Source organism: Buteo buteo, chromosome 6 (assembly GCF_964188355.1).
Source record: "Buteo buteo chromosome 6, bButBut1.hap1.1, whole genome shotgun sequence".
NCBI classification, from domain to species: Eukaryota; Metazoa; Chordata; class Aves; order Accipitriformes; family Accipitridae; genus Buteo; species Buteo buteo.
The window spans coordinates 38,942,876-38,965,292 of record NC_134176.1 but is presented as its reverse complement, the minus strand read 5'-3'; the positions used below and the strand labels follow the sequence as shown (position 1 = coordinate 38,965,292).

The window sequence follows — 22,417 nt, the reverse complement described above, 5'->3', positions numbered from 1 at the left end:
CCAACTGCCTGTAGTTAGGCACACCTGCCTTGCAACTGTTTGTATTTGCCAAGAACAGTGATCTTTATGCACAACTAGAGGTCATATTCCTAATGCAACTAGAAAAACAAAATACCTTTCAATAGCAGCACACAAAAATTACCAGCAAGGTTAAATTTGAATGTAATAGTTAAAAGACTATTCCTACTTCCTAGGGATTCATGGGAGTGTTAGTGGGTTAAAAGCAAGACTTGCAGTTGTCAAACGCTCTGGGTTATTAGGTACTGTATAGTACACAGGGTAAGAGGAAAATGGAAAGGGGAACGTGAGTAGTTTCAGCTAAACATTTCAGTTGTGTCTGAGAGAGCAGAAAGAAAAGTATACTTTACCTGTGCTTAAGACAAAAACGTCTTTAGTTACTTCTTTGGAACCCTTTGTAATCACGATATAAAGTAGGCTGTGTAGTTTGGCATTCAACATTTTCTCCACTTCCAGAAACAGATACTTTTGTATATGGATGTACCACATTTCAGATCCCATGTTTTAAGTGACTGAACAGTGCCAGTTTATGTGCCAATATCAGCTGTGGAGTTGCTTATCTAAGCCACTCTGCTCAAGTGATGAAAGTAAAAGCAGGACTCCCACTCTACTGCTGCTTATTGTGATACTCAAAAATGCATCACTTGCAAGAACAGTCCAACTGCTTCTTGGGCCCTGGGGAAAAAAGCTTCTGGGATTCCAGTACTCAGAAAGCAGCACGATTCAAAGGTCTTTTTCCATGCTATGGGAGAGAAGCTGCCATAAAGTAACCCAGCAGTGGGGGGGGGGTCATATAAGTAAGTTTTTTTCCAATGAGAAACTGTGTAAAAGAGAGCAATATTTGAGGTCATGATCATAATTCACTTAAACTATAAAGCTTGTCAATATTTTGAAAAGGGATTTCCATTTTAGAACAAGTAATTCTGACAAAGATACATTTTTATAATAGTAAAAAAAGCCTTCATAAACAAAAGCCAGGCTTAAATGAATGCTTATTTATCCTTCCACAGGGATTTTAATGAGTTTCTCCTGTCACTTTAACCAATTGCTAAAAACATCTGTGCCATCTGCCCTCTGAGTCAATTGTGCTCTCAGAAAATGCACTGAACTTGATTTTTCACTTCACTGCAGAAGCAAACCATTTGTGTGACAAGACACCAGTATTCCTTAAAAAAGTTTCAACTTCATCTTTAGGCTATACTAAAGAAGAGCTGAATTGAGAGGGAAACAATATTCTCATTTTTAAGTAGATGTGTAACAGCAAACAGGCAAAAAAGAGGCCATGTAAAGCCTTGCATGCATTCTGTCTTCTTAAGTAGCTCGGCACAGAAAGGCTGTGTATGTCTGAAAACAGACTGGACATGTAATGTGCAATTCTTCCTCACTCCACATTCCTATCACTCAAAGGTATCTCAGTTCCTCACCAGCACAGGTAGCAAGGAAGATCTCTTTTCTTCAGGATTTGACCTTGCATTTCCATGGTGCTAGCTCCTTCTGCTCTGCAGACACATATTTTGGCCCTTTTTCAGTGATGTCTCTGGCTCCTTTGCCTTCTTTCATTGATAATTTTGTCGGTTCTTACTCCTGCCACCTAAACCCAGGCTCAGATACCGTTGCTCACAAATGCACAATTTCAATCAGATTACTCACAGAACACAGTACAAAATTCAAGGGTCTAAGGATCCAGTTTCTTAGGAGGTAGGACTCCCATTCCTCCCCTCAAAGGCATTTGAAAACCACCTACCTTTGCACCGGCCACGATGTGTCACACTCAGACTTGACTCCCGGCATTTGGCTCTCTGGTAGTCGCACATTGACTCGTATGTTCTGCCATCAGAGGCACAGAGGGGTTTGGACTGGGACCTGGAGCAATGCAGGTTACACTGAGGGTCTCTGTCACGGTCGCTTATTAAAAACTGAAGGAAGTGAAAAAAAAGGAGGGAGGGAGAAAAAAAAAAATATTGGTTTTGTTTGGCTTCCCAAAACAAAGCCCAGTGTATTTTGTTGTTTTTATGACAATAGCAATATGGTCTATAATGCAGTTTAAGCTGCCTACCAAAGCTGACTTTGCCTGAAGGGAACTTAAAATGAAACACGTACATCTTTAAAAAAAAAAAAATTAAGGGTCTTTGCCATTCCATTTTCTTTAATAGAACGGAAACATTACTCACTCCACCTCACCTCTGAAAACATAAGATGTGCAAAGCCAAACACAACCCACACGGGAAGGGCAATACTGAGTCACAACAGCCCAGCTTGCCCAGCACCCTACCACAAACAGTATCTGGTACTAGACAGTTTTAGTCAGAGGCACAAGACATTTATCACCAGGGACCGAGGAACCCAAATAACCTATCAAGATTGGCCTTGGTAGTTGAACTATGGATGTGGCCAGCTTTATATCACCAGTTATTTGTTTTTTAAAGCATTACTTATGTCATCCGTGGATACCACCTGCAACAGCATACCTGCGCACTCCCAAAGCCACATATTGTTCCTTCCCAATGACAACCTGCCCAGCTGGCAACTGCATTCCATGCATCCCACAATCTAATTGCACGCTATGTGAAAAGGTATTTCCTTTCAGAAGTTTGAATTTGTCATCTTTCTGAATACCTCTTCTTCCCAAGCATTCAGTTCGGATGCAGCCTGTTTTGTATAAACATGGCACTCCTTGTCAGTCTCTCAACGTGAGCAACCCCAGTCTCTCAATTCCTCTCCCAGAAGACCTCCTCCGTACCACGATCAGTGCTGTTTCCCTTCTCTGAAGACAGCCTGGCTTCTGCCTTATCTTTTAGAGATGGGGAAACCCACAATGCGCATGAACGAGTCCCTGTTTTCTGTCTGCCTGTTCCCTGCAAATCCCAACATCTGGCAGTAGTTTACTGTTGTACCCTCAGCTGTATTCTAAGCTGCCTATAGAGACACGGAGGTCTCTTTCCCAAATTCATACTGCCCTCCTGCACACGCCGACTGCCAGTCCCCTTTACATAACCATTGGCATAGAGTTTCGGCAGGACGCGATAGCAGCAGCCCTTTCCACTTCTCATGCTGCCCTGCTTACCGGTTAGTCAGTCAGACCTTTAACTATGACCCAAACCCAACTACCTGCTCACAGGAAGATTTCAGGGGACTCTTGAAACAAGACCCAGGAGGATTAAGCAAAGAAAAGGGAAGTTGAAGCTGCCTTGCACTTCCCCTTCCCAAGCTCCCACCTCACAAGCCTGGGGGGACCAGAGTTGCTCTCTAATACACCAATATCCCAGCTCGCTGTCAAAGCAGTTCTGAGCTCAGCAGTTCGGAGCTGGCTGGCAAGTGGGCACTGACTGACACCCTGCCTGCATGCACAAAGCCACGGCTCTCCAAGTGTGTTGATAGCTGGATGCCTTACAGGGAAGTGTGAGTCATTGCCATAATCACCTTGGTGTTACAGTTGCCTACAAAGCTGTCTGCTCTATGCTTTGAGGTTAAAGCTGTTGAAAAAACATTGCCTGAAGCCTAGTTTGGGTTGGTTTTTAACCACTCCAAGAACATGCATCTCTGAAATTTGTTTTTTGGCATTTAAAAAAAATTCTTCACCCCCTTTCTCTCCCCAATTAAATGAGATGAAAAACAATTGAGAAGTTGCATATTTTCATATAAAAACATATTAGCTCTGTACTGTTGGATCTTTTGAAGACTCATGCATTACTAAAAACCCTATTTAAACATGACAGCTGGGAAAAGTAAGCAAGGTCTGCACTTGTTTTAATTTCAGTGGGGCAAACTTTTTTTTAAAATCTCATCTGTCAGAGACTTGCCAAAATTTGTAGCAGCACAGAGTTTTAAAATGTTTTTGTTCCTTTTCTGCAACACTTTCTATAACCTGGCAACACCTGTTCCAAAGGGGAAATTGGAAAATTTAAACCTGAAGGCAGTTTTAAATGGTTTATAGAGACCTGGACTAGACTATAAAAACACTGTAAAGCTGGACCAGATTTTTGCCCAGTTTTTGTCAGGGATTGGACTATCACAAGTTAGTTTGGAATTGCTCTGGCTACAGCAGTGCCTTTCTGTAGCCTCCGAGGTGCAAAGATCACCAGTGACTGTAAACATAGAGCAAAAAGCAGCAGACTGAAGATGCTGAAGCTTCCTCCCAGTGTGTGATATAAGAGACCCTGAAAGACTTGCAAGGCTTTTCATCTGTCTGTATAAACAGACTTTAAAAGCAGAGCTGCCTGATAGCACAGTATGGTGCACATACAGCGATTAAGTATTCAGTTAAACACAGAAGCCATTCTGGTTTAGAAGGAACGTATGCATCTGCCGTTTATCACAGCTTTGAGGGCTTGAGCTACTGGCATGAAACTTTTTGCAAATTCCTTATGTCAGAAGCCGAGTTCTACAGAGGTACACCAAAAAGGGTAGAAAACTGGTTCCCAGCTTCAAACCCTATTACAAACTTATCGAAAACTCACCTAAGCCTTCTGCAGCCTGCACTTAGTATAGAGGGGCCTTGCGGGCAAGGAACGCCCGTTCTTCCAGAAAGGACATCTCTGAGGAACAGAAAGTCCTTCTCAGGGCTGACAAATGAGCTAAACCTAAGGCTATGGAACAGCTTTCCTCCAGTGCCTCCTCGCAGAGGGATGGGGAGGAACAGCTCAGCGTTGATTAATTATGAGGGCCTGAGGAAACATGCAGAGCACCCCAATGCAGTCTATGAAGTTCTTGCCTACCCAAATTAAGCCAAGAACCATGTTATAAAAAAAAAAAAAAAATCAAAGCCTTTTTAGCATTTGTAATTTGGATTACAGTAGGGAGCCCACACAGCATGTTAGGTGCTTTCCAGAAACTGAAGATGCCACACCTGCCTTGCCAAAAAAGTTTATGGTTTACGTAGTTGCACAAGATGGTGCTTGCTTTGTTCAGCTAGATTATAATTGTAAAAGTCTGCATTAATTTCCAGAAGGATCCAGGATCATACCTGTCTGATCAGGGTTCTTCTCATGTGATCAGATTGCACTGCCAGAAAGGCTGGATCTCCTGGAGATATTACTGAAAGGCTTCAAAAACTCCCCTTACAGTAAGACACCTGCTCCACTGTAGCTCAGAGCCCTTGTCATTGCTCAGCAGCTCTGCCAGCTTTCAGATGTAAAATGATGGTTCTTTGTCCCATGTTTGGCTGTTCAGCATTCATGCTACAGACGTGATCATCAACACGGACCATCCAGAGACATTTAACACACTAGCTGGTTTGAGTGTCCATCCCCTCCTGCCCAGCACAGTGTTTTCTTTCTAGCATTTTGCCTGTCCGAGAGCACAACAACTGTTCTCCTTTATAAGCAGCCTCAGCCACTTGAAGAAGAAAAACACTGGATGAATGCCAAGATACGCGTCTGCCCATGGGGAGAGCACTTGAACCTATCATTTTAACAGCTAGGACTACAAGTCGTAAGTTACTCATCCGCAGTTCTTTGGGCCCACTTCGAGCAAGCAGGCACTGCTTTTCCAAGGAGCACAGCCCTGCTCCAAAAGGGTCCCTTGGTCACTGCAGGAGATACTGCTGAGCCAGGCAGAGGGCTGCGAGCAACGTGCACAGGGTGCCCTGACGCCTGGCTACCGACCCTCCCCACACACAGCCGACGCAATAACTTGAATCTCGGGTCCCTTCAGGGGAAGAGTAGCAAGATAAAGTATTCTGCCTTTAACACCAAATGTCCTATCATGACCCCTGAAGCTCAAATCAAAGCTTGATGTCCTAACAGCTTCGGGACACCCGCACAAACAGGCTTTGCAAACAACAGAATCCACGCTCACAGAGCGGTGCTTGGTGCTGTACACACAGACACGCGATGTGAACAGATCTGGACTCATGGAAAAAGTAACCCTGCAAACACATGCAGCACCAACAGGTTTCCAAGCTTCATCTAGAAAGAAGAGGGAAATAATTATCTTAGCTCTGAGATTCCCAAAGCCTCTTGATATCTGTGCTCCCATTTGTTTTGGAACAGACTACATCCAAAACAAGTAGGACTGGAGATGGTGTCACTGGCTTATCAGTTCTTTTCTCTACTTTTTCCTCCATGAGAGAGAAATATTAAAAGCAGAACTACAAAAAAAACCCCAAACAACAACAACAAAAAAAACCCGCCAAACAACCCCCCCCCCCCAAAAAAAAAACCCAACCCAAAACCTCACAGAAAAAAAACCCACAAAAACTAGGAGGAACAACCTATTTTCCAGGGAAATGTTAAAATTCACCAAACTGCAAATGAGATACCTTGAATGTAGACTCAATACTAAAATAAGCATAAGTAACACTAGTATTAGTCAACAGCATTTGTATTTTTGTAGCATTTGCTTACATTATGGGAGCCTGCACAGCTCCTACACGAGTCAGTTTGAGTCCCGGCCCTAAAGAGCTTCCAGTTCAATGCAGCTCTCAGAGCATCTTTTTATGTCAAATGTTGTATCTGTACAAGGACATAAACTGCCTCCTTCAGCAAATACATTTACACAGGTGCTTGCAGAAACCACTTCCCAAACTACTTTCTGCTTCTTCAGACTTGAAAAGAAAAAGGAAAGATAAGAGGTCAGAATGAAGTTAACTTTGCCAACAAAGCATATCTGTTCTTTTTCTCCACACCTCAACACCACTGCTGACAAACAACAAACACTGATTAAAGGGTTTTTAATGCCTGTGAAGGAAAGCAGACTCCCTGCAGCTGCACAGCAGCTGGGAACACTTGTGTTATTTAGCAGAGAAAGGTCTGACCCCACAAGTGAAAATGAGCTTGGTGGTCACTCATTCTATTCACCATCTGGGTACATTATAAGCACAAACAACAGCACAGCCCTTTGTGATGGAGGTAACGAGAAATGGCCAAGGCATTGCAGTACCGGAGTAACATGCTTTAGCAAAGCTTCAGGGGAAAGAGGGAGCAAGGGACACAAGTGACATGAACATGAGAAAATGGAAGTCTATTAAGAAACAAATCTACAAGAGTCCACTACAAATCAAACCAGAGGTGCCTCTGCTGTTTAGCAGCTTTGCTTGTGATTAGTACTGCACACTGCTGCCTAACAAAACTGAGGAATAGAGAGATCAAGAAAGCAGCACATGCAATGCCTTACTCCTGTTTTGGCAGACTTCAAGTCTGAAGACCCTTAGAATACATCTTTGGAAAAAGTGAACGATCCAGGTATGTTCATATGGCAAAGATCACCCACCCATTTGTCTAAACACTCAGACTGGCCTGTCTTAAGTACAAATGAGTCCTCCCCCAGGAGAATTCCCCAGGAAAACTGTACCATTTTATACACTACAGGAGACTATAAACTTCTGGACATTTTTGTTGCTATTGGAAAGCATCATTTCACATCTCCTAGTTTCAACCTCACAGATTTATGCCTTGGTTTCAGGCTCTGAACTGGTGCAACCACCCATACTGGAGGCAGAGCTGGAGCCAAGTCCCAGACTCTCAGTCCCATGGCAGGTTGCCTACAGGGTGCAAGGACTTCAACTTCAACCATGGGTTTGGGACTTCAGCCAAGTTTCCTGCCATGGAACCAGAAGCCTAGCAGGCCTCAAAGGTGTCAAAGATCCTGCTCTGAGCCAGAGACTCAAAATGCTTGGCTTCTAGAAATAGAAAAAGAAAATTTAAAAGCCTTAGAAACTCTGGCAGAGATAGACTGTCAGGGCTTGCAGTCTTCCACGCGCAGAAAGATATCAACCAGCCAGAACCACCACCACCACAACTCCCAACAGCTGACGAGGGTGTCCAGCCTCTGTCCTGAAAGTGCCCATGCAGCCTCAGAACCTATCTAGTGAAAAAAGGCTTTCAAAGTGAGCATCCTGGGAAGTCTGTCATGTGTTTTGGGGCAGGGGGAGGAAGAGATTGGTTATTTTAACATTCCCTTTTTGGAAATGCTCACAAGTTTGTATTTCACTTGCATCTGGACAACTTTGGTTTAAGAATATGTTTTTAAATCAAAGTTTCTCCAAGTCCTGCATCTTAACAAGTTCCAGTCTTTGTGTGGGTGTTTTCTAGCATCCTACAGTTTTATACTGAGACTTAAGGCTTTCCCAACAAATTTTAGAAGGGCACAGTACTCTCCCCAGACAGGAGAGACTTACGAAAGAGATATTGTAATACTTTTATTACTTGAGTCATCCCACCTGCAAAGTGAAGAGTCTAGCCTAAGTTAAAGCACCACTTATGTTTCAACCCCAGGCCCCCAGCTGTGCAAACAAGAATGGGTTCAAAGCACACAGCCTGTGCTTGAGGATGGTGAAGGCTGGGCAAACATATGGGATCACACCACAAAGCAGGCAAACTCTAGATGTATTTGTACGAGTTGAATTCAAGACAGTTTTCTGCCCTTACAGGCTAGAAACCTCATTTTCTACAGTGATTCTCCCTTCCCCCCACCATCCTCTCTCAATCTTTGTTTCACAAAAAAGCCACTACAATGAAGAAGAGTGCTTAAGTATTGTGCTTCATCTGCTAGATGACTTCTAGCTAGGAAATAATACTTTGGTTTTCTTCACAAACTGATCCCCAAATATGATGCAGCAACTGTGCTCTGCTTTTAGAAGATGAGGTACTAGATCCAAAGAAGTTGCCTAACAGCATATTTGAAAAGCCCACCTACGACAAATGGTTCAGGAGAAACCCTTAGAATCTGACCTCATTCCAGAGAAGCTCTACGGGTTTTTTGTTGTTGAAGCTCTATTGGTTTTTTTGTTGTTGTGTTTGTTTTTAACATAAAAAGAAAAAGCCATTGCAGTCAGGGAGTGAACTTTTAAAATATCTCTTCTTTTGCTTTTGAGGTGCAAGCTTATGCAACTGCTTAACTACAGTTGACTTGTGGGAAGGAAAATGCCAGAGACATCAAGGACAAGAAGTTCATTTCAGATTTTTAAATAATCCCTTCTTCCACAGAATTTTTATCCACATGCCTGTATCACCTTTATAAAAAGTGACTTAGATTTTACAAACTTCATTTGTTTAAGCATCTCATAAGTTGTACCACAGATCAGTATACCAATCAACTGAACAGAGGAGGAAAACAAAACTCTAAAAAACAAAATAGAAATTTCAGCTCAAGTCTCACATTTCGAACACACAACTTCTAAACCTTTCTAGTAAGTTTGGCAATATTAAGGTAGAGACTGATTTAATTCTTTCGAAATAACATTACTTCAGCTTCTGTCAAAGCTTACACTCCTACTCAGATTATTCTTGTAGCCAAGATGACATGTAAGCCTAGAACAAACTTGAGATTAAATTTAATTTGTCAAACACATTGACAAGAGAAGGCATGTTTAACTTGGACTATTTCTTCTCTCTAGCTTTGCTACTATACATGTTGAACCAGACAGAAAATCCAGATGTTTGCATAGTCAGGCAATGAACTTCTTGTCCCAAAGTAAACAACGGCAAAACTTCCATTGACATAAAAGATGGAATCCTGTCTTTAGTAAATTGTATTGTTTAATGACCTGATCCACTCCTTCTGGTTTAGGAAGTCCTCTGCTTATTCAGCATAACTCAAAACCAAACTCAAAACATCTTTCTGTATAACTTATGCCAAGTTAGTGTCCTTTAAATAACCATATTCCCTACTTTAGTTTGTCATAATGATAGTTGTGGCTGTTCTTCTCCCCTAGCCAGTGTAGCAGGGTTACAACTTTGTGCTGTCACTAGAAGGTGAGAAGTCAGCTATTCCATTGTAATGGGATATGTTTTCCACAAAAGAAGCTTTCAGGAAAGCAGAAGGGTTGACATAAAGTCAGGTGTATACTTTAACAAAGGACAGTATCTCAAGCAAGATTTCTGGGAAGAGTGATCTCTACCCTTACACAAATGCTATCATGTTGAATGCTTTAAACCACTGCAGGTGTTCTTCGTGATCCAGAGCAAACCCTTTTGGCCCTCATTCTCTTGAATCATGGCAGAGACTGAAGTACATGCTTTCTTACCCTCCACTGTATAAACCCCTAAAAGTCAGTTCCAGGATTTGCAGAGTTCTGTGCACCTACATAGGAAGTTTAGCCACATCCAGAAAGTGGCTATGAAAGAATACTTTCTTGAGCCTATTTTGCCCCTTGTACTCCCTTTAGTAGGACTGACTATGCAGTCAGCCCAGGAAACCTTCTTCCCCATTTACAAGAGCTTGGAGTACTGCAGACAGGACGGGCAAGCCATAGGGCCATCAGTTCTGAGCTCTTGAAGTGTTAGAAGATGGAAGTTTACATAATTAGATCCAGCTGTGTAATCCACAGCAATCTTCTCCTCCACCTACATTTAATTCCTTCCTAATAATTCCACCAGAACCTTTCTGGGGCCTACCACTGCTCAAGAACAACAGTGCAAGACCCTTCCCTTGAATTTGCCTCAAAATTTCTACTAATGTGAGTTTGCCAACATTACCGTAATACTCTTCACTATGCTGCAATGAACAGCATAGCACTTCTTCCTTGTTTCAAAGGGCAGAAGATTAAATCCTTAAGGATCCTTGGGATCAAATAAGCCTCTCACGTGAGTCTTTGCTATATAATGCAGGGATATACATTAACTGCAAGCATGTCTGATTACAACCAAGTTTTCCTGAAACATTCTTAAATGCATAATTTAATGAAGTACAAATTCTCTGTTGAGTTTCCATTAGTAGCCTGGTAGCTATAAAGGGCTTCCCTTTAAATCCAAAGCCCTTAAAATTTGGCTTCATCACCTGACATCAACTCATCCAGATCCCCTTCTCTTAAGCACTTTCTCATGCTGTCTCTCAAGAACTCAAAGTACTTTGCCCTTTCCTTCCACAGTGTTATTGCTGAAAAGCAGGGGCACCTATTTTAAGTGGAGTCTCCAAGTCACTTGATAAGCTTTCTAAACATCCCAAACTGGCAAGAAGATAAAAACCACATTTTCTCCCATCACTCATTCCCCACAGTAAGACAAAACCTTCTGTACATGCCAGAGACCACCCACTGCAAAAAGCGGATATCAAGTCTTACCAAAGACAGCTCTGAAACCCCCTGAACACTGTCTCTTGGGTGAGTACCATCAATTCCCTTTAGCGTGCACAGAAGGCACATTACATAAGCACACACAGCAAAACAGATACAACCGAGCTTGTATCAAGCCAGATACTCTTTCCCCACTGATTGTCTACACCACAGTCAGTGTCTCACTTCAGTCACAGCCATATGTATCAGATACCATTACTGTAAATGAGGCAGGTGTATGAAGAGGACTACCATCTCTGGAACTGCTCTACTCTGCTAGGAGATCATCATGTGAGGAGACATGATGATTAAATACAGTTTACAAACACAGTTTGGCAGCCGTATCTTCAGAATTGAGCTGCGATGGAAATATAACTGTCCAAAGGCACTCCTTAGACCACAAATGTTTTGTTCTTGTAGGTCTTCCAGGATGGAAAATGCCACCCATTAAAACTCCATAGCTCTACAAGTTTCAGTCCTTCTCAAACCAATTCTTCTAAAATGCTGAAAGAGGCATTCAAATTGAAGCTGGCATCCAGCCTTCATTATGGTTGTTACTGCTCTCAACAGCAGAACCAAGAAGTAGATATTAGAAATAGCTGAGCTCATTAGTTGAAAACCCAGCAAGGGCTGGCTGCCCATCAGTAGAGGTATACTAACTGAATGCCAAATTCCATTGCACAGGAGGGATATTAAAAAAAGGAGGTACGGTGAACATTAAAGGGTTCGCTTTTCTTAACTATAATTCTTACCCCTACATGATCCAAAGACAATGATTAACCAAAGATAACTCTCCAGGGAAGATGGCCGCATCAGGGACTTCTCCCCATTTCATTTGACTTTACCTGCACGTGTATCATCAACACTAAAGCGTCAAAGCTTCTGAAGCACTGTTAGTACCTCTGTCTGGGGACATAATTATCTTGACATGTCTCCTTCTATAGACCTGTCTTGGCATTTCCAGACAGATGCTCAGAATTCGGTTTTGGCCCCATCAGCTATACAGAGTAATAAAGGAGGTTGCCCCTATTTACTCCATTATTCCTCCAAACACAGAGAAACCGAAGAAAAAAAAGACAGGAATTTCACTTTGTGCATACATAATATCAAGTTCCCATATTAAATACAGAGTAGCTCACATTGCCAATAATGTGAAAGCAGCAGCTCTCTCACATTTATGGCTAACATTATTCCAGTGCTCTTAAAAAGAAAGGGTTTTTTCCTAATATCATAGAGGTTGTGTTATCCCCGGACTTTTAGCCTATGGATTAAGAGGCAACAATAAAGACACATTCTCATTAGTAGAAGTATTAACTGTTCAGTTAATAGCTATGAGGTACTCTTCGCTCCCCCTACAAAACACTGCAGTAGTGATATCCACCTAGCAATACATGCAAATATTTGACATTAAGATTGTGTATGTCTGATCTGCAGACAGGTAGTTTTCAGAGACTCAACTTTATACACGTCAAATGATAACTTTTAAAAACACCATTTAGACATCTTAATGCTTGCTTTAGCAGGCCAGCTGAGACTCTTCAAAATAGTCCTCTAGTAGGGTGCTTTTGTCATCATAAGGATCCCAGGCTTGGCTTCTTAACACTCACTGCTTCAAGTGCCAGACCTACCTTGGTGGATTCTACAGTGACCCAAACAGACACATTAAGTCTAAGGCAAGGTTTAAATTCAGAACCAAAAAAAATAGTCCTGCTAACCAAGAAAAGAAATATGCCAGCCAGGAATTTAGAGCAAAAGGGAAAGAATCAGGAAAGGATGTACAAAAGAAAACTGAAACTCCTGTCAAAAGTCAGAAAAAATAAACTTTTCCCCCTAACTCCCTAAGGGAGGGAGTCATTGTTTCATTACTTTGTTCTGCAGTTCTGTTTGCATTGTACTTTACAGTGTTTACAATAATTCTCATCTTTCTACTTACATTTAAACCAAATGCTTCCCTCAGTTTTGTACGGGTAACCACCCGCAGAGTTTAGCCCTTTGTACGAATTAAGTGCTGGACAATGCCTCCTTGGACTGTCAGGCAGTCAAAGCTTTCTGGGGCAGCACAGGCAGTAGCAGAGAAGCTTTCCCCACTACTAAGGTCTTTCTGGATCACGAAGAACCTGCTGTGCACAGAAGGCTCAGGATATGAACTTCAGTTCTGCTGGTATGAAACGAACTCTTTGCTCCCTGCTCCCACCTCAAAAAAAAGTCACTTAATACGACTATCTAAATATATGATAAAAACCTTTCCATAACAGACAAGACACATCTACTGGTTGCTTCAGGAGCTGGAAGAGCTACAGAGAGACAGTTCTAAGATAAAATGCCCATGCAAGGAAAGAACGACGTATTCTTGTTAGCTGCACCATGGTTAGGTTTAATGCCAGCACAGACAATATACAGAAAAGTGTTACTGTATACACTGAAGAGTAAATACATTTTCCAATTTCTGCAGATTCCTTTACAGTAGTTACTTGTGTCTGTCTTGAAAGTTGCAGCAGTAACCTAGCTGCTGATGGCTGAACTTGAAAGGGAAAAAAAACCCCAACAACAAAACAGGTCAAGCATCACTACAGCACTGCCATTTACTGCAGAGTCTAACTAGGCAGCACCACTTCAAACAATCAAGTTGTTAGTATGCAAGGTTTTCTAGCCTATTCAAGTAGAGTTTTCCAATAGCTTGGGAGTAAGATTTTGCACTTCATCACTACTGCTGAACTACCCAGCAATATTACTGTTACACTAGCATCAAAATCTGTTTCAGCATGAAAATCTGTTTACAGCAGTATTTCAGCAGTATTTTCCATACTGCAGTGACAGACGTGGTTTGTACGACGTTCCCAGCAGAACCCCTCCTGCTGAGGTCTACAAGGAATCATAGAATTATGTAGGTTGGAAAAGACCCTTAAGATCATCAAGTCCAACCATTAACCTAGCACTACCAAGTCCACCACGAAACCATGTCCCTAAGTGCCTCATCTATACGTCTTTTGAATACTTCCAGGGATGGTGACTCCACCACTTCCCTGGGCAGCCTGTTCCAATGCTTGACAACCCTTTCGGTGAAGAAATTTTTCCTAATAGCCAATCTAAACCTCCCCTGGCACAACTTGAGGCCGTTTCTTCTTTTCCTATGACTTGTTACTTGGGAGAAGAGACCAACACCCACCTCACTACAACCTCCTTTCAGGCAGTTGTAGAGAACGATCAGGTCTCCCCTCAGCCTCCTCTTCTCCAGGCTAAACAACCCCAGTTCCCTCAGCCGCTCCTTATGGGACTTGTTCTCTAGACCCTTCACCAGCTTTGTTGCTCTTTGGACATATTCCAGCATCTCAACGCTTTTCTTGTAGCGAGGGGGGACATCACTAAGCTGTCAGGGTTGCTGCTATGAGGTCTGCAGTTTTTAATAAGTAGAAGGGGAAGCAAGGACAGAGGTGTCTTTAAAAGGAGAAACATTTACAGGTATCTTGATGGTGCCTCAGGTTGTTGATATGAGTTTCCCCAGCAAGACACAAAATTCCTTTCCCATCAAAGCACTTTCCTTCCCCCCCACATTACACATACACTTAATCCCCCCATCCAAGCAAAAAGACATTAGTGACTGACCTTCACACAGGCTGTTCACTCTCTCAGGTTGACAGCTTTTTCACAACATTTTGTACTGTAGAACTGTTTATTTTAGCATGTTTACTTTCAACTTGCAGAAAGGGTGATTCCAGCTACACTGAACTATTTTTCACACTTTTGGTGAGGAGCTGCAGAATACTCATGCTGATTCCTTGTTGCTAGAGGCAGACACGCTTTCCTTATTTTCTGCAGAAATAAGTTTTAGAGTATTTCTAGTTCTACAGTACTTCACCTTAAACACAAGTGAAATTAACCTGCATTGTCACCAAGACCCTTGCAGTTAAAAGCCATCCAAGCCAGTGGGGTATCTTCATACATGACCCATTCGGTCCAGGACCGACAGCTTTCCATACAAGTAGCCACCTCTAGTCCAAATTCACATAGCACTCTCCAGGTTAACTTTCCTCCAGTTGCACTCACTGGAGTTCTGGAAGTGCTCAGCTAACTTTATGCTGCAATTTGTATGTGTGACTCTGGTGGAAGCTAAAAAAAAAAATCTCTAACATACATATTGGTCTATTTTTGCTGTCTGCCTCCCTGAAGGGAGCAGGGTATCAGTCTTAACATAAGCAAATATGAGACCTTTGCACAATAAATCTTTGACACAGATAATTGGCAAGATTATTGTAGTCTCTCATTTTCCTTTTCAGGGCATGTTATTGAGAAAGCTGTGGCAAAGCAGCTGTGGCTTTATCTGGATTCCTCAGATTTTCTGGATCCCTTTCTGTCTGGTCTAAGACCTGGCCTCAGTACAAACACATACTCAGGCTCACTGGTCAGACTTCTCACAGTGGACAAAGACCAAACTGACATTTTTAGTTGACAGACTTAAAGCAGGCTGTGATACCAGCTTCCACACACAGTTTTTTGTGACTGCTTCAGACTGTGAAGAGTAAGTAGTACTCCTACCATCACCACATCTGGAAGAGTATAATGAGCTTCTGCACAGGGTTAAGTTTTCTTTCTTCGTACCTTGTATAGCCAAGAAGCTGCTGGGCCTGATCTCATCTGAAGGAATTTGCTTTTCTGACCCCAATGATTGAGGTTCCTCTTCTCATTGGAGAATATTGCCCACCTTTCCAGCAGCCTGGACTACGGCCTATAAGAAGGTGAGCCCAGGAAGAAGTGGCACCAGTAGGAAGGATCAGAAGAAGCAGAACTTGCTTTATCACTGAATAGCACAACTGAAGGGTAGGCTGCTTAGTGCTCATGTGATACCGTACTGCTTGAGGGGACAGCAGGCAAGCTAGTGCATTGGCAGGGGACAAGGGAGATTAAGTATCAGGAATCACTTCTCTTCATTCACTTGCAGCCACCCATGTAGGAATTACAGCATACATTTCTCTTCATCCAAACAAGACGACACTAGCAAATCACACTCCCTCGCCCTGCTCAGATGTAAGCCTCAGGAGAGCTCCAGTCACTATAGCTGTGAAGTGCTGCAGAGCCCAGTTGAGGTTTGTTTAAAAATAGGTAGATAGCAACAATGAAGGCCTAGACTGTGGTGGCTGGCATCCACCCTCCAAAAAAAGCAGCTCAGTGCTATCTAAATATTAGCAAGACTAGTGGCAGCAGCATCCAGGGCAACCAGCTCTCAGCAGGCTTCTGGTTGAGGAGGAACTTGTTCTGGAGCAAAAGACCCTTCTCCTCTCCCCTCCCCTGAGCTCAGCAAGCTCTTCAAGCTGAAAAGTTATCCCAGACACTAGCTGTCTTAGCAAAATTGAGAAATCCTAATTTCACCTTAAAAAAGAAAAAAAAAAATCTTGACATGCTGAATCACGTATCATCCCACTTCTTACAAGCTTTTTGGTCCATACCAGGAGGCAAGAGATAATTGGAGGGGGAATAAAGTTTAAGAAATCCAAGGAAATTCAGTCTTACAAATAGGAAGGGAAGAGTTAGAAAAAACTGATTTTACATTGTTTGATAGAACTCCAGACAGATAGTGAGTCAGTTTAGGCCAACTGTGACCCAAGAGGAAGTACCTATTTTGAGTGAAGAAATTGGGCTGACAGTCACATTAAAACTTGTTTTGTAGGTGCACGAGAAATGGCTGTGTGCCTGGCCTAGCTGTAAGATTTCACAGACCTTTGAAAATTCAAGATGTGGCCACCAGTAAAGATTCCAGCCTAATTCTGTCTGAATCAGCTTGCTTACCCTTGTCAATCCTGATTTTGCCATGACTGTCTGCTCCATACATTTCCCCAGTCAGGTCTCCTTGTAACCAGACACTCCCCATTCTGCACTCTTACTTGCTCACTCTTTGTCTTTGCTCCTTTTTAACCCCAATCCTCTTAAGATTCAGAGAGGTCCTACACATTTAATCAGCTCTCTTCCAGTACCTACTTGGAAAATACTGAAACCTTTGAGAAAACATTAAAGCCAAGAAGAGTCATCTCTGCTCCTCCCAGCTGAAGTTTGCCAGCTCTTGCACACAGAAAGACCACTCCTATAATTGACTTTGAAAGACTTTTTTCCTTTAGCAATTATAGTAACATCTTACATATACAAATATTGTTACCAGCTCATGCACCAGGCATCATCTTCTTAGGTTTATTCACATGCCAGGCTGCTGGTTCATTCTCATCCTTCATCACTGTTCCAGCTCCTCCCCTCCCATTCTCAACTTGTCCAGCTTCCTAGAGCTTTTCTCTCTTCCCAGTACCAGTTACAAACCCATACAACTTCATTAGCCAATTTCTCATTTAGAATTCAAGTAGAAAGAGGAAGTTATTAACCAGACCCTAAAAAACCCGAATTATACTCAGTAATCCAGCTTTATCACTGGATACTATTTCAGTTCCCAATTCTCTGTTACTGGTTACAGCTCAAGTACCAGCATATTCCTTTGTTTTCACAGGACTTCTGACCCCAGACTACAGAGAAATAAGTTCAGTGTTGCCCTGTTTTTGATCCATTAAGCCACATGACAAATTTTAAATCTTGAAAGCAGATATTATTCCTATTAGTTTACAGTGACAGAGCAAGATAAGTGTAGCCTAGTTTCCTATTGCTAACAAGCACCTGGATATCACATAGTTGTTGGCCATAGGGTAGTGAAGCAGTAGCTCAGTTTCTTGCAAAGATCTTTTAGAAGCACCACGCTACAGTTACACTTGAGTATCAAGACAGTGCCAAGAAAGCATTAGCATTATCTAAAATAAAAGCAGAGTGGAAAAGAGCAAGAAAAAATGCAAATTCAAATTCTCCTTAAGAAAATAGAAACCATCTGAAAACAATACTAAGTTGTTCTGCAGAGAATCCATCTCTGGATCCAGCTACCTTTCCCCTGGGCACCCAGAGCCTGCTAAGAGCATAGGTATGTTAGGGCTCACACAGGACGAGGGCTCGTTGCAATTCCCAAGTCTGACTCTGAAGTCTCTGCCAAGGAGCTTCCTTCTTCCCTCTCCCCCCACCACTGGAATTTCCTCATTTGTAAACAGAGCCCAACACAAACTTCTTAGAAAAGTTTGCAGGGTAATTTAGTCATCATTAGTCCCTAGGTAAAAGGGAGGGAAAATTTCAGTAGGTAAAACCAGAGCCAGATTTTGAACACCTGTGAAGAAGGTTTAAGGGAGGGAAGGCCTGAAGCTTGCACGCAAAGAGGTTGACAGCAGTACTTGGCTACAATACAGATTTATATCCCTTGCTTATTTCATCATTCTCCACATTCATACCCAGAAGTGGACTCTGTTACTGAGCATGAGGCCTGCCTCAGAGCAGAGATCTTCAGCTGAGCACTGTTCTTAAAATGGAGTCACTTAAAGTGCTCTAAATCAGCTGAATTCCAGGTTTGCAATCAACAAATGGACTACTATGTGGTAACTTATATGAGAAAGCCTTGAAGCAGGACCTACATATACCCTTGAGTATGGAAAGAAGTTTTTTTCAGAAGTGCCAAAATGCAAGTATGGATCCTTAAAAACCCGTTACTGAATGAATTGCTAAAGAGCAGGAAACAAAGTTGGAGTGCCTAGTCTCCCTGAATCACAGGTCACCGTGCACTAATGACATTTGCCCCAAACATTCTTATTTAAGTCAGTTCTCTGAACTGGCAAGCTCAGAAGGTATGTAAATGCTTCAGGTGGCTAAGTACTTAAAAAAAAAGGCTCAGCTTGAACTGGGAACAGATCAAGACAAGGAATGGAAACACAGCATTCTCACAAACTCAGTATAATGTGAATTTAGAGATGAGATTTTTGTTAGAGGATGGTTGTCTTACTGTTGCCTTCTCAGGAAAATTCAAGGATCTGAAGATTCTGTGAAATTACGGCAGCTCTGATTTTAACATTTATATGCAGAAAGGAGCTCTTGTCCAGTACTTATGTCAACTCAAAGAGGCAGAAATAGCGTACCTTCTCCAGAACTGCACCCTGCAAGGAAAAGGATCTAAAAGATTCCTTTTTAGCTCAAAACTAGGAGATTGCTCTCACAGAAGGGTGCATAAATCAGTAGCTAGCCTTTGCAACATTTTACAGGCTAGACCATATTGTTCAACAGGTAGCAATTAACCCAAAATCATTGGTCAAATTCATTAGGTACATAGTAAGTACATAGAAAAAAAACCCTGAGTCAATCTTACTAGTTAATCCTATTTTTCCTCATCTTTTTTCTACTTAAGCAGAAGTCATCTTTAACAGCAGAAGCTGCCCATGACAAACATTGCTTCAGCTAAAATACTTCCCACGTAGCACTAAATAGTTCAGGCAGAAAGAGACCATTACTGGTTTGGAGCAGCTCTATTCCTGCTGGTGGTGCTACACAATAGATTCACAACTAGATGATACTGGAACTGCTTATCTTCATCTCAGTACTTGTTATCTAGGACTCCCCAAAAAAGGGAGACAACATCCATAGTAACAGCTACCCATAGTCAATTGTAGCAGGATGGATTAATGCAGGCAATGCACAGGTAGGGACCTGCCTGACAGGTTCACTGTAGCTAGCTTGTTGACTTCTATTTGTCACCTTGTCCCTGGGCATCTCACTCCATTTTCTACTCATAATCATTCCCCCAGCATAACTGTATTTTCTGATAAAGTTTGCCACTTTTAGGCTTACACCAGTCATCCTTCTCCCCGTAAGCACCAAGAATAAGAGACTCCCCCACCGCTTTGATCAGGACCAGCCCACTGAAAGCAGCAGTACCACAATCCTGAACACACTGCTTTTCCCTTTCACACAATCTAGTTTCACTAACTGGAATACAGGATACAAGAGCCACAAGCAGTCTGCCCCAACACAAATACACACCACACTCGCACTGCAGAAGTATCACTAAAGGTCTGTTTCAAGACACCTGAGAAGCAATTGATCCTAAGCTCCTACAATAACTTTCTTCACAGATGTTCTGACTACTGAGTCATGCATTTATTTTACCCTTAAGCAATGTCCATGTATGCAAAGGATGTTTATCCAAATACAGAAGTTACGAAATACAGAAGTTACTTTCACTTTTTGTAAAGTCAGATATTAAAGAATTAAACCAGTAGTCAGAAAACAGTAGGTAGCTGCATGGAAAGCAATTCCCATAAGAAGTCATACAGCAGCAAGAAAACTTAACAAGGGAATCAGTTTGAGGTTTTTCCAACAGTTTGCTTGTGGGAGGACTTACTCTTATGGTAATCATTAGCCAAACCGTTCACTGACCTCTAGACTTCCTACACACACACTAAACTGTCTGCACTGGGTTGAAGTGCTGGAAGAATATCCGCGTCCTAAGCACAGGGAATCGGGATTCTCAAGTCCACAAATCTCTTCAGTTTACCAAGCTTAAGTTCTCCTTGTCAAGAAGGGCAGAGCAATGTTGCCTGAGAAAGGTAAGTTATTTAGCCTTAACAAAGTGATATTGGTAATAAATTAGGAACACCAGAGAAATCCTGTAGCTTTTGACTGTCTGAAGAACTGTTTTACATGGTGATAATTTGTGGCACCAGCTTGGTATTCTAGCATCAGAGGCTAAGCATCAGCAAGGAGCTTCAACTCAGCATTTAAGGAAAAAGCATGACACCTGCAAAGAAAATCTGCAGCAAAACCAAACTGAGCATCAGGAGAGATACTGACAGAGCTTTAAATGACAGCAGGCAGAATGGCAAAGGAAAGGGTCATATGAAAGCCCAGCACAAAAGTCACAGAATATTTAACTGTGAAGATCTTTCCTAAGACTGTAGGAGGTTTTCAAAACAATGTCCATCACAAAGGTTGTTTTAATTACTGTCATCTCTAGCCAACCCAAATATGGTTTATCAGGGATGATCTCTATCTGCTTGAGTCTTTCAGTCCAAGTCTCTTGTCCACAATCTTCTGCAAGATTTAGGTCCTTGCACTTTACAATAAAAAGGAAACAATGCCAAGAATAAGCCTTTTTCTTTCTGAGATGTTTTAGAAGCAGTGAAGACAGCACATCTAGTGCCAAGGCAGCTCTTAGATATTAGCACTATTCTACCGCTTACCTCCCTCCCCCTCCGTAAGAACTCTTACATGGCAAGCATGTGCTTCTGCACCAAACCAATACAGCAATTAGCATGAATTCTGTTTCAGACACTTAATGCCTATAAATAAGCAGCCCAAAATAACTGAGGATTACAGAAAACAGCAAGAGACTATTGCCACCTCAGGCATTCTTAGATAACTTGTCAGAACTCTTCAGCTGGTAGCCTACAGGCTGCATCCAGCCCCCAAAACAGCAGAGTAATCTCTTGCCACTCAGCAAAGGCTACTCTTTGCACTGGGGCTCTGGGGTGCAGGAGCACAGTGTTGACGGGAAGGGCAAGTTCTACCATATTAGCCTGTTCCTTGAGTAATCAGCACCTCTGAGTCAAAGAGCATTACTGTATACTGATGCAATGGAAAAGGTGTTCCCAGTAACAGCTTCAGTACCCTAGAAGCAAAGGGGAGGGACACATCTACACTTCCATCCCAAGGCGTTGCTATTTCAGAGACTGCAAACCAGCCTCAAGGCATCAGGGTGGGCCTGTCTGCAGGCAATCAAAGCCTTATGCACCAGATATGCTCCCTTCCTCATTCTCCCCACCCTTAAGCCCTTCTCCATTTCCTAATGGCCAGTGGCTTCACTAGATACTACTCCCCCAGTTCTCTCCCAGGCACTGGAATTCACCCCCCTACCATGGGCTTCCAGTCTGTCCCATCCAAAATCCTTATCTGCTCCCTGAATTAGAGGCAAAGGACCATGCTTACTTACATCAGCATCTTTATCAAGTTCCTTAAAATCCAAGGAACCTTTTATCCTAAATGAAATGGTCCTTACACCCTACTACTCCTCAAACCCCCTTTTTCGATTTATTAGAAAGCATGAAATAAGCACTTGCCACATGAGTGACGAGGAAAACTGTTAGGATGAAGTTCTTCCTATTGAGCACTTTCCTGCTCTCAAATTTAAGTGAGGACATACCAGACCCCCTAGTGTATCTTATTCTAAATTTTACCAGATTGCAGGAATTATATTGGAAGAGTTTCTTCTCTGCAGTTCCCAAACCAATACAGGCACAAAAGCACCCTAGACATTCTTTCCTCTTGTTTGAGCTTTAAGGCAGGGATTCTCTTAGGTGCTGTGCAACACATGAACAAGAATAATTTGGGGTCATGTTTAAGAACAAGAATGGCCAGGATTCCATCAAATGCAACAGGATACATACTTGGCTGCCTCTTATGAAATAAAGAAGACTTATTAAAAATATCAGTTTAAAACATCACCTGTTCTCTTGGCAGGGCCTGAAAACATCCCTCATTAACTGGAAATTGCATTACACATTGCCAAACAGCTGT

General features: G+C 42.2%; 1 protein-coding gene across 9 annotated transcripts in view; it reads right to left on the bottom strand.

Moving 5' to 3' along the window:
- Positions 1–22,417, bottom strand: part of SMOC1 (SPARC related modular calcium binding 1) — a 139,838-nt gene that overhangs the window by 94,086 nt on the left and 23,335 nt on the right. For 7 of the 9 annotated variants that reach the window (XM_075030509.1, XM_075030510.1, XM_075030511.1 and 4 more), the window contains exon 1: positions 1,763–2,269. In XM_075030509.1, coding sequence (XP_074886610.1) covers positions 1,763–2,159 — 397 coding nt within the window. In that variant the 5' untranslated portion in view covers positions 2,160–2,269. Of the gene's footprint in view, positions 1–1,762; positions 2,270–22,417 lie in introns of those variants that run through there. The other 2 variants (XM_075030517.1, XM_075030518.1) reach the window with 1 other exon arrangement.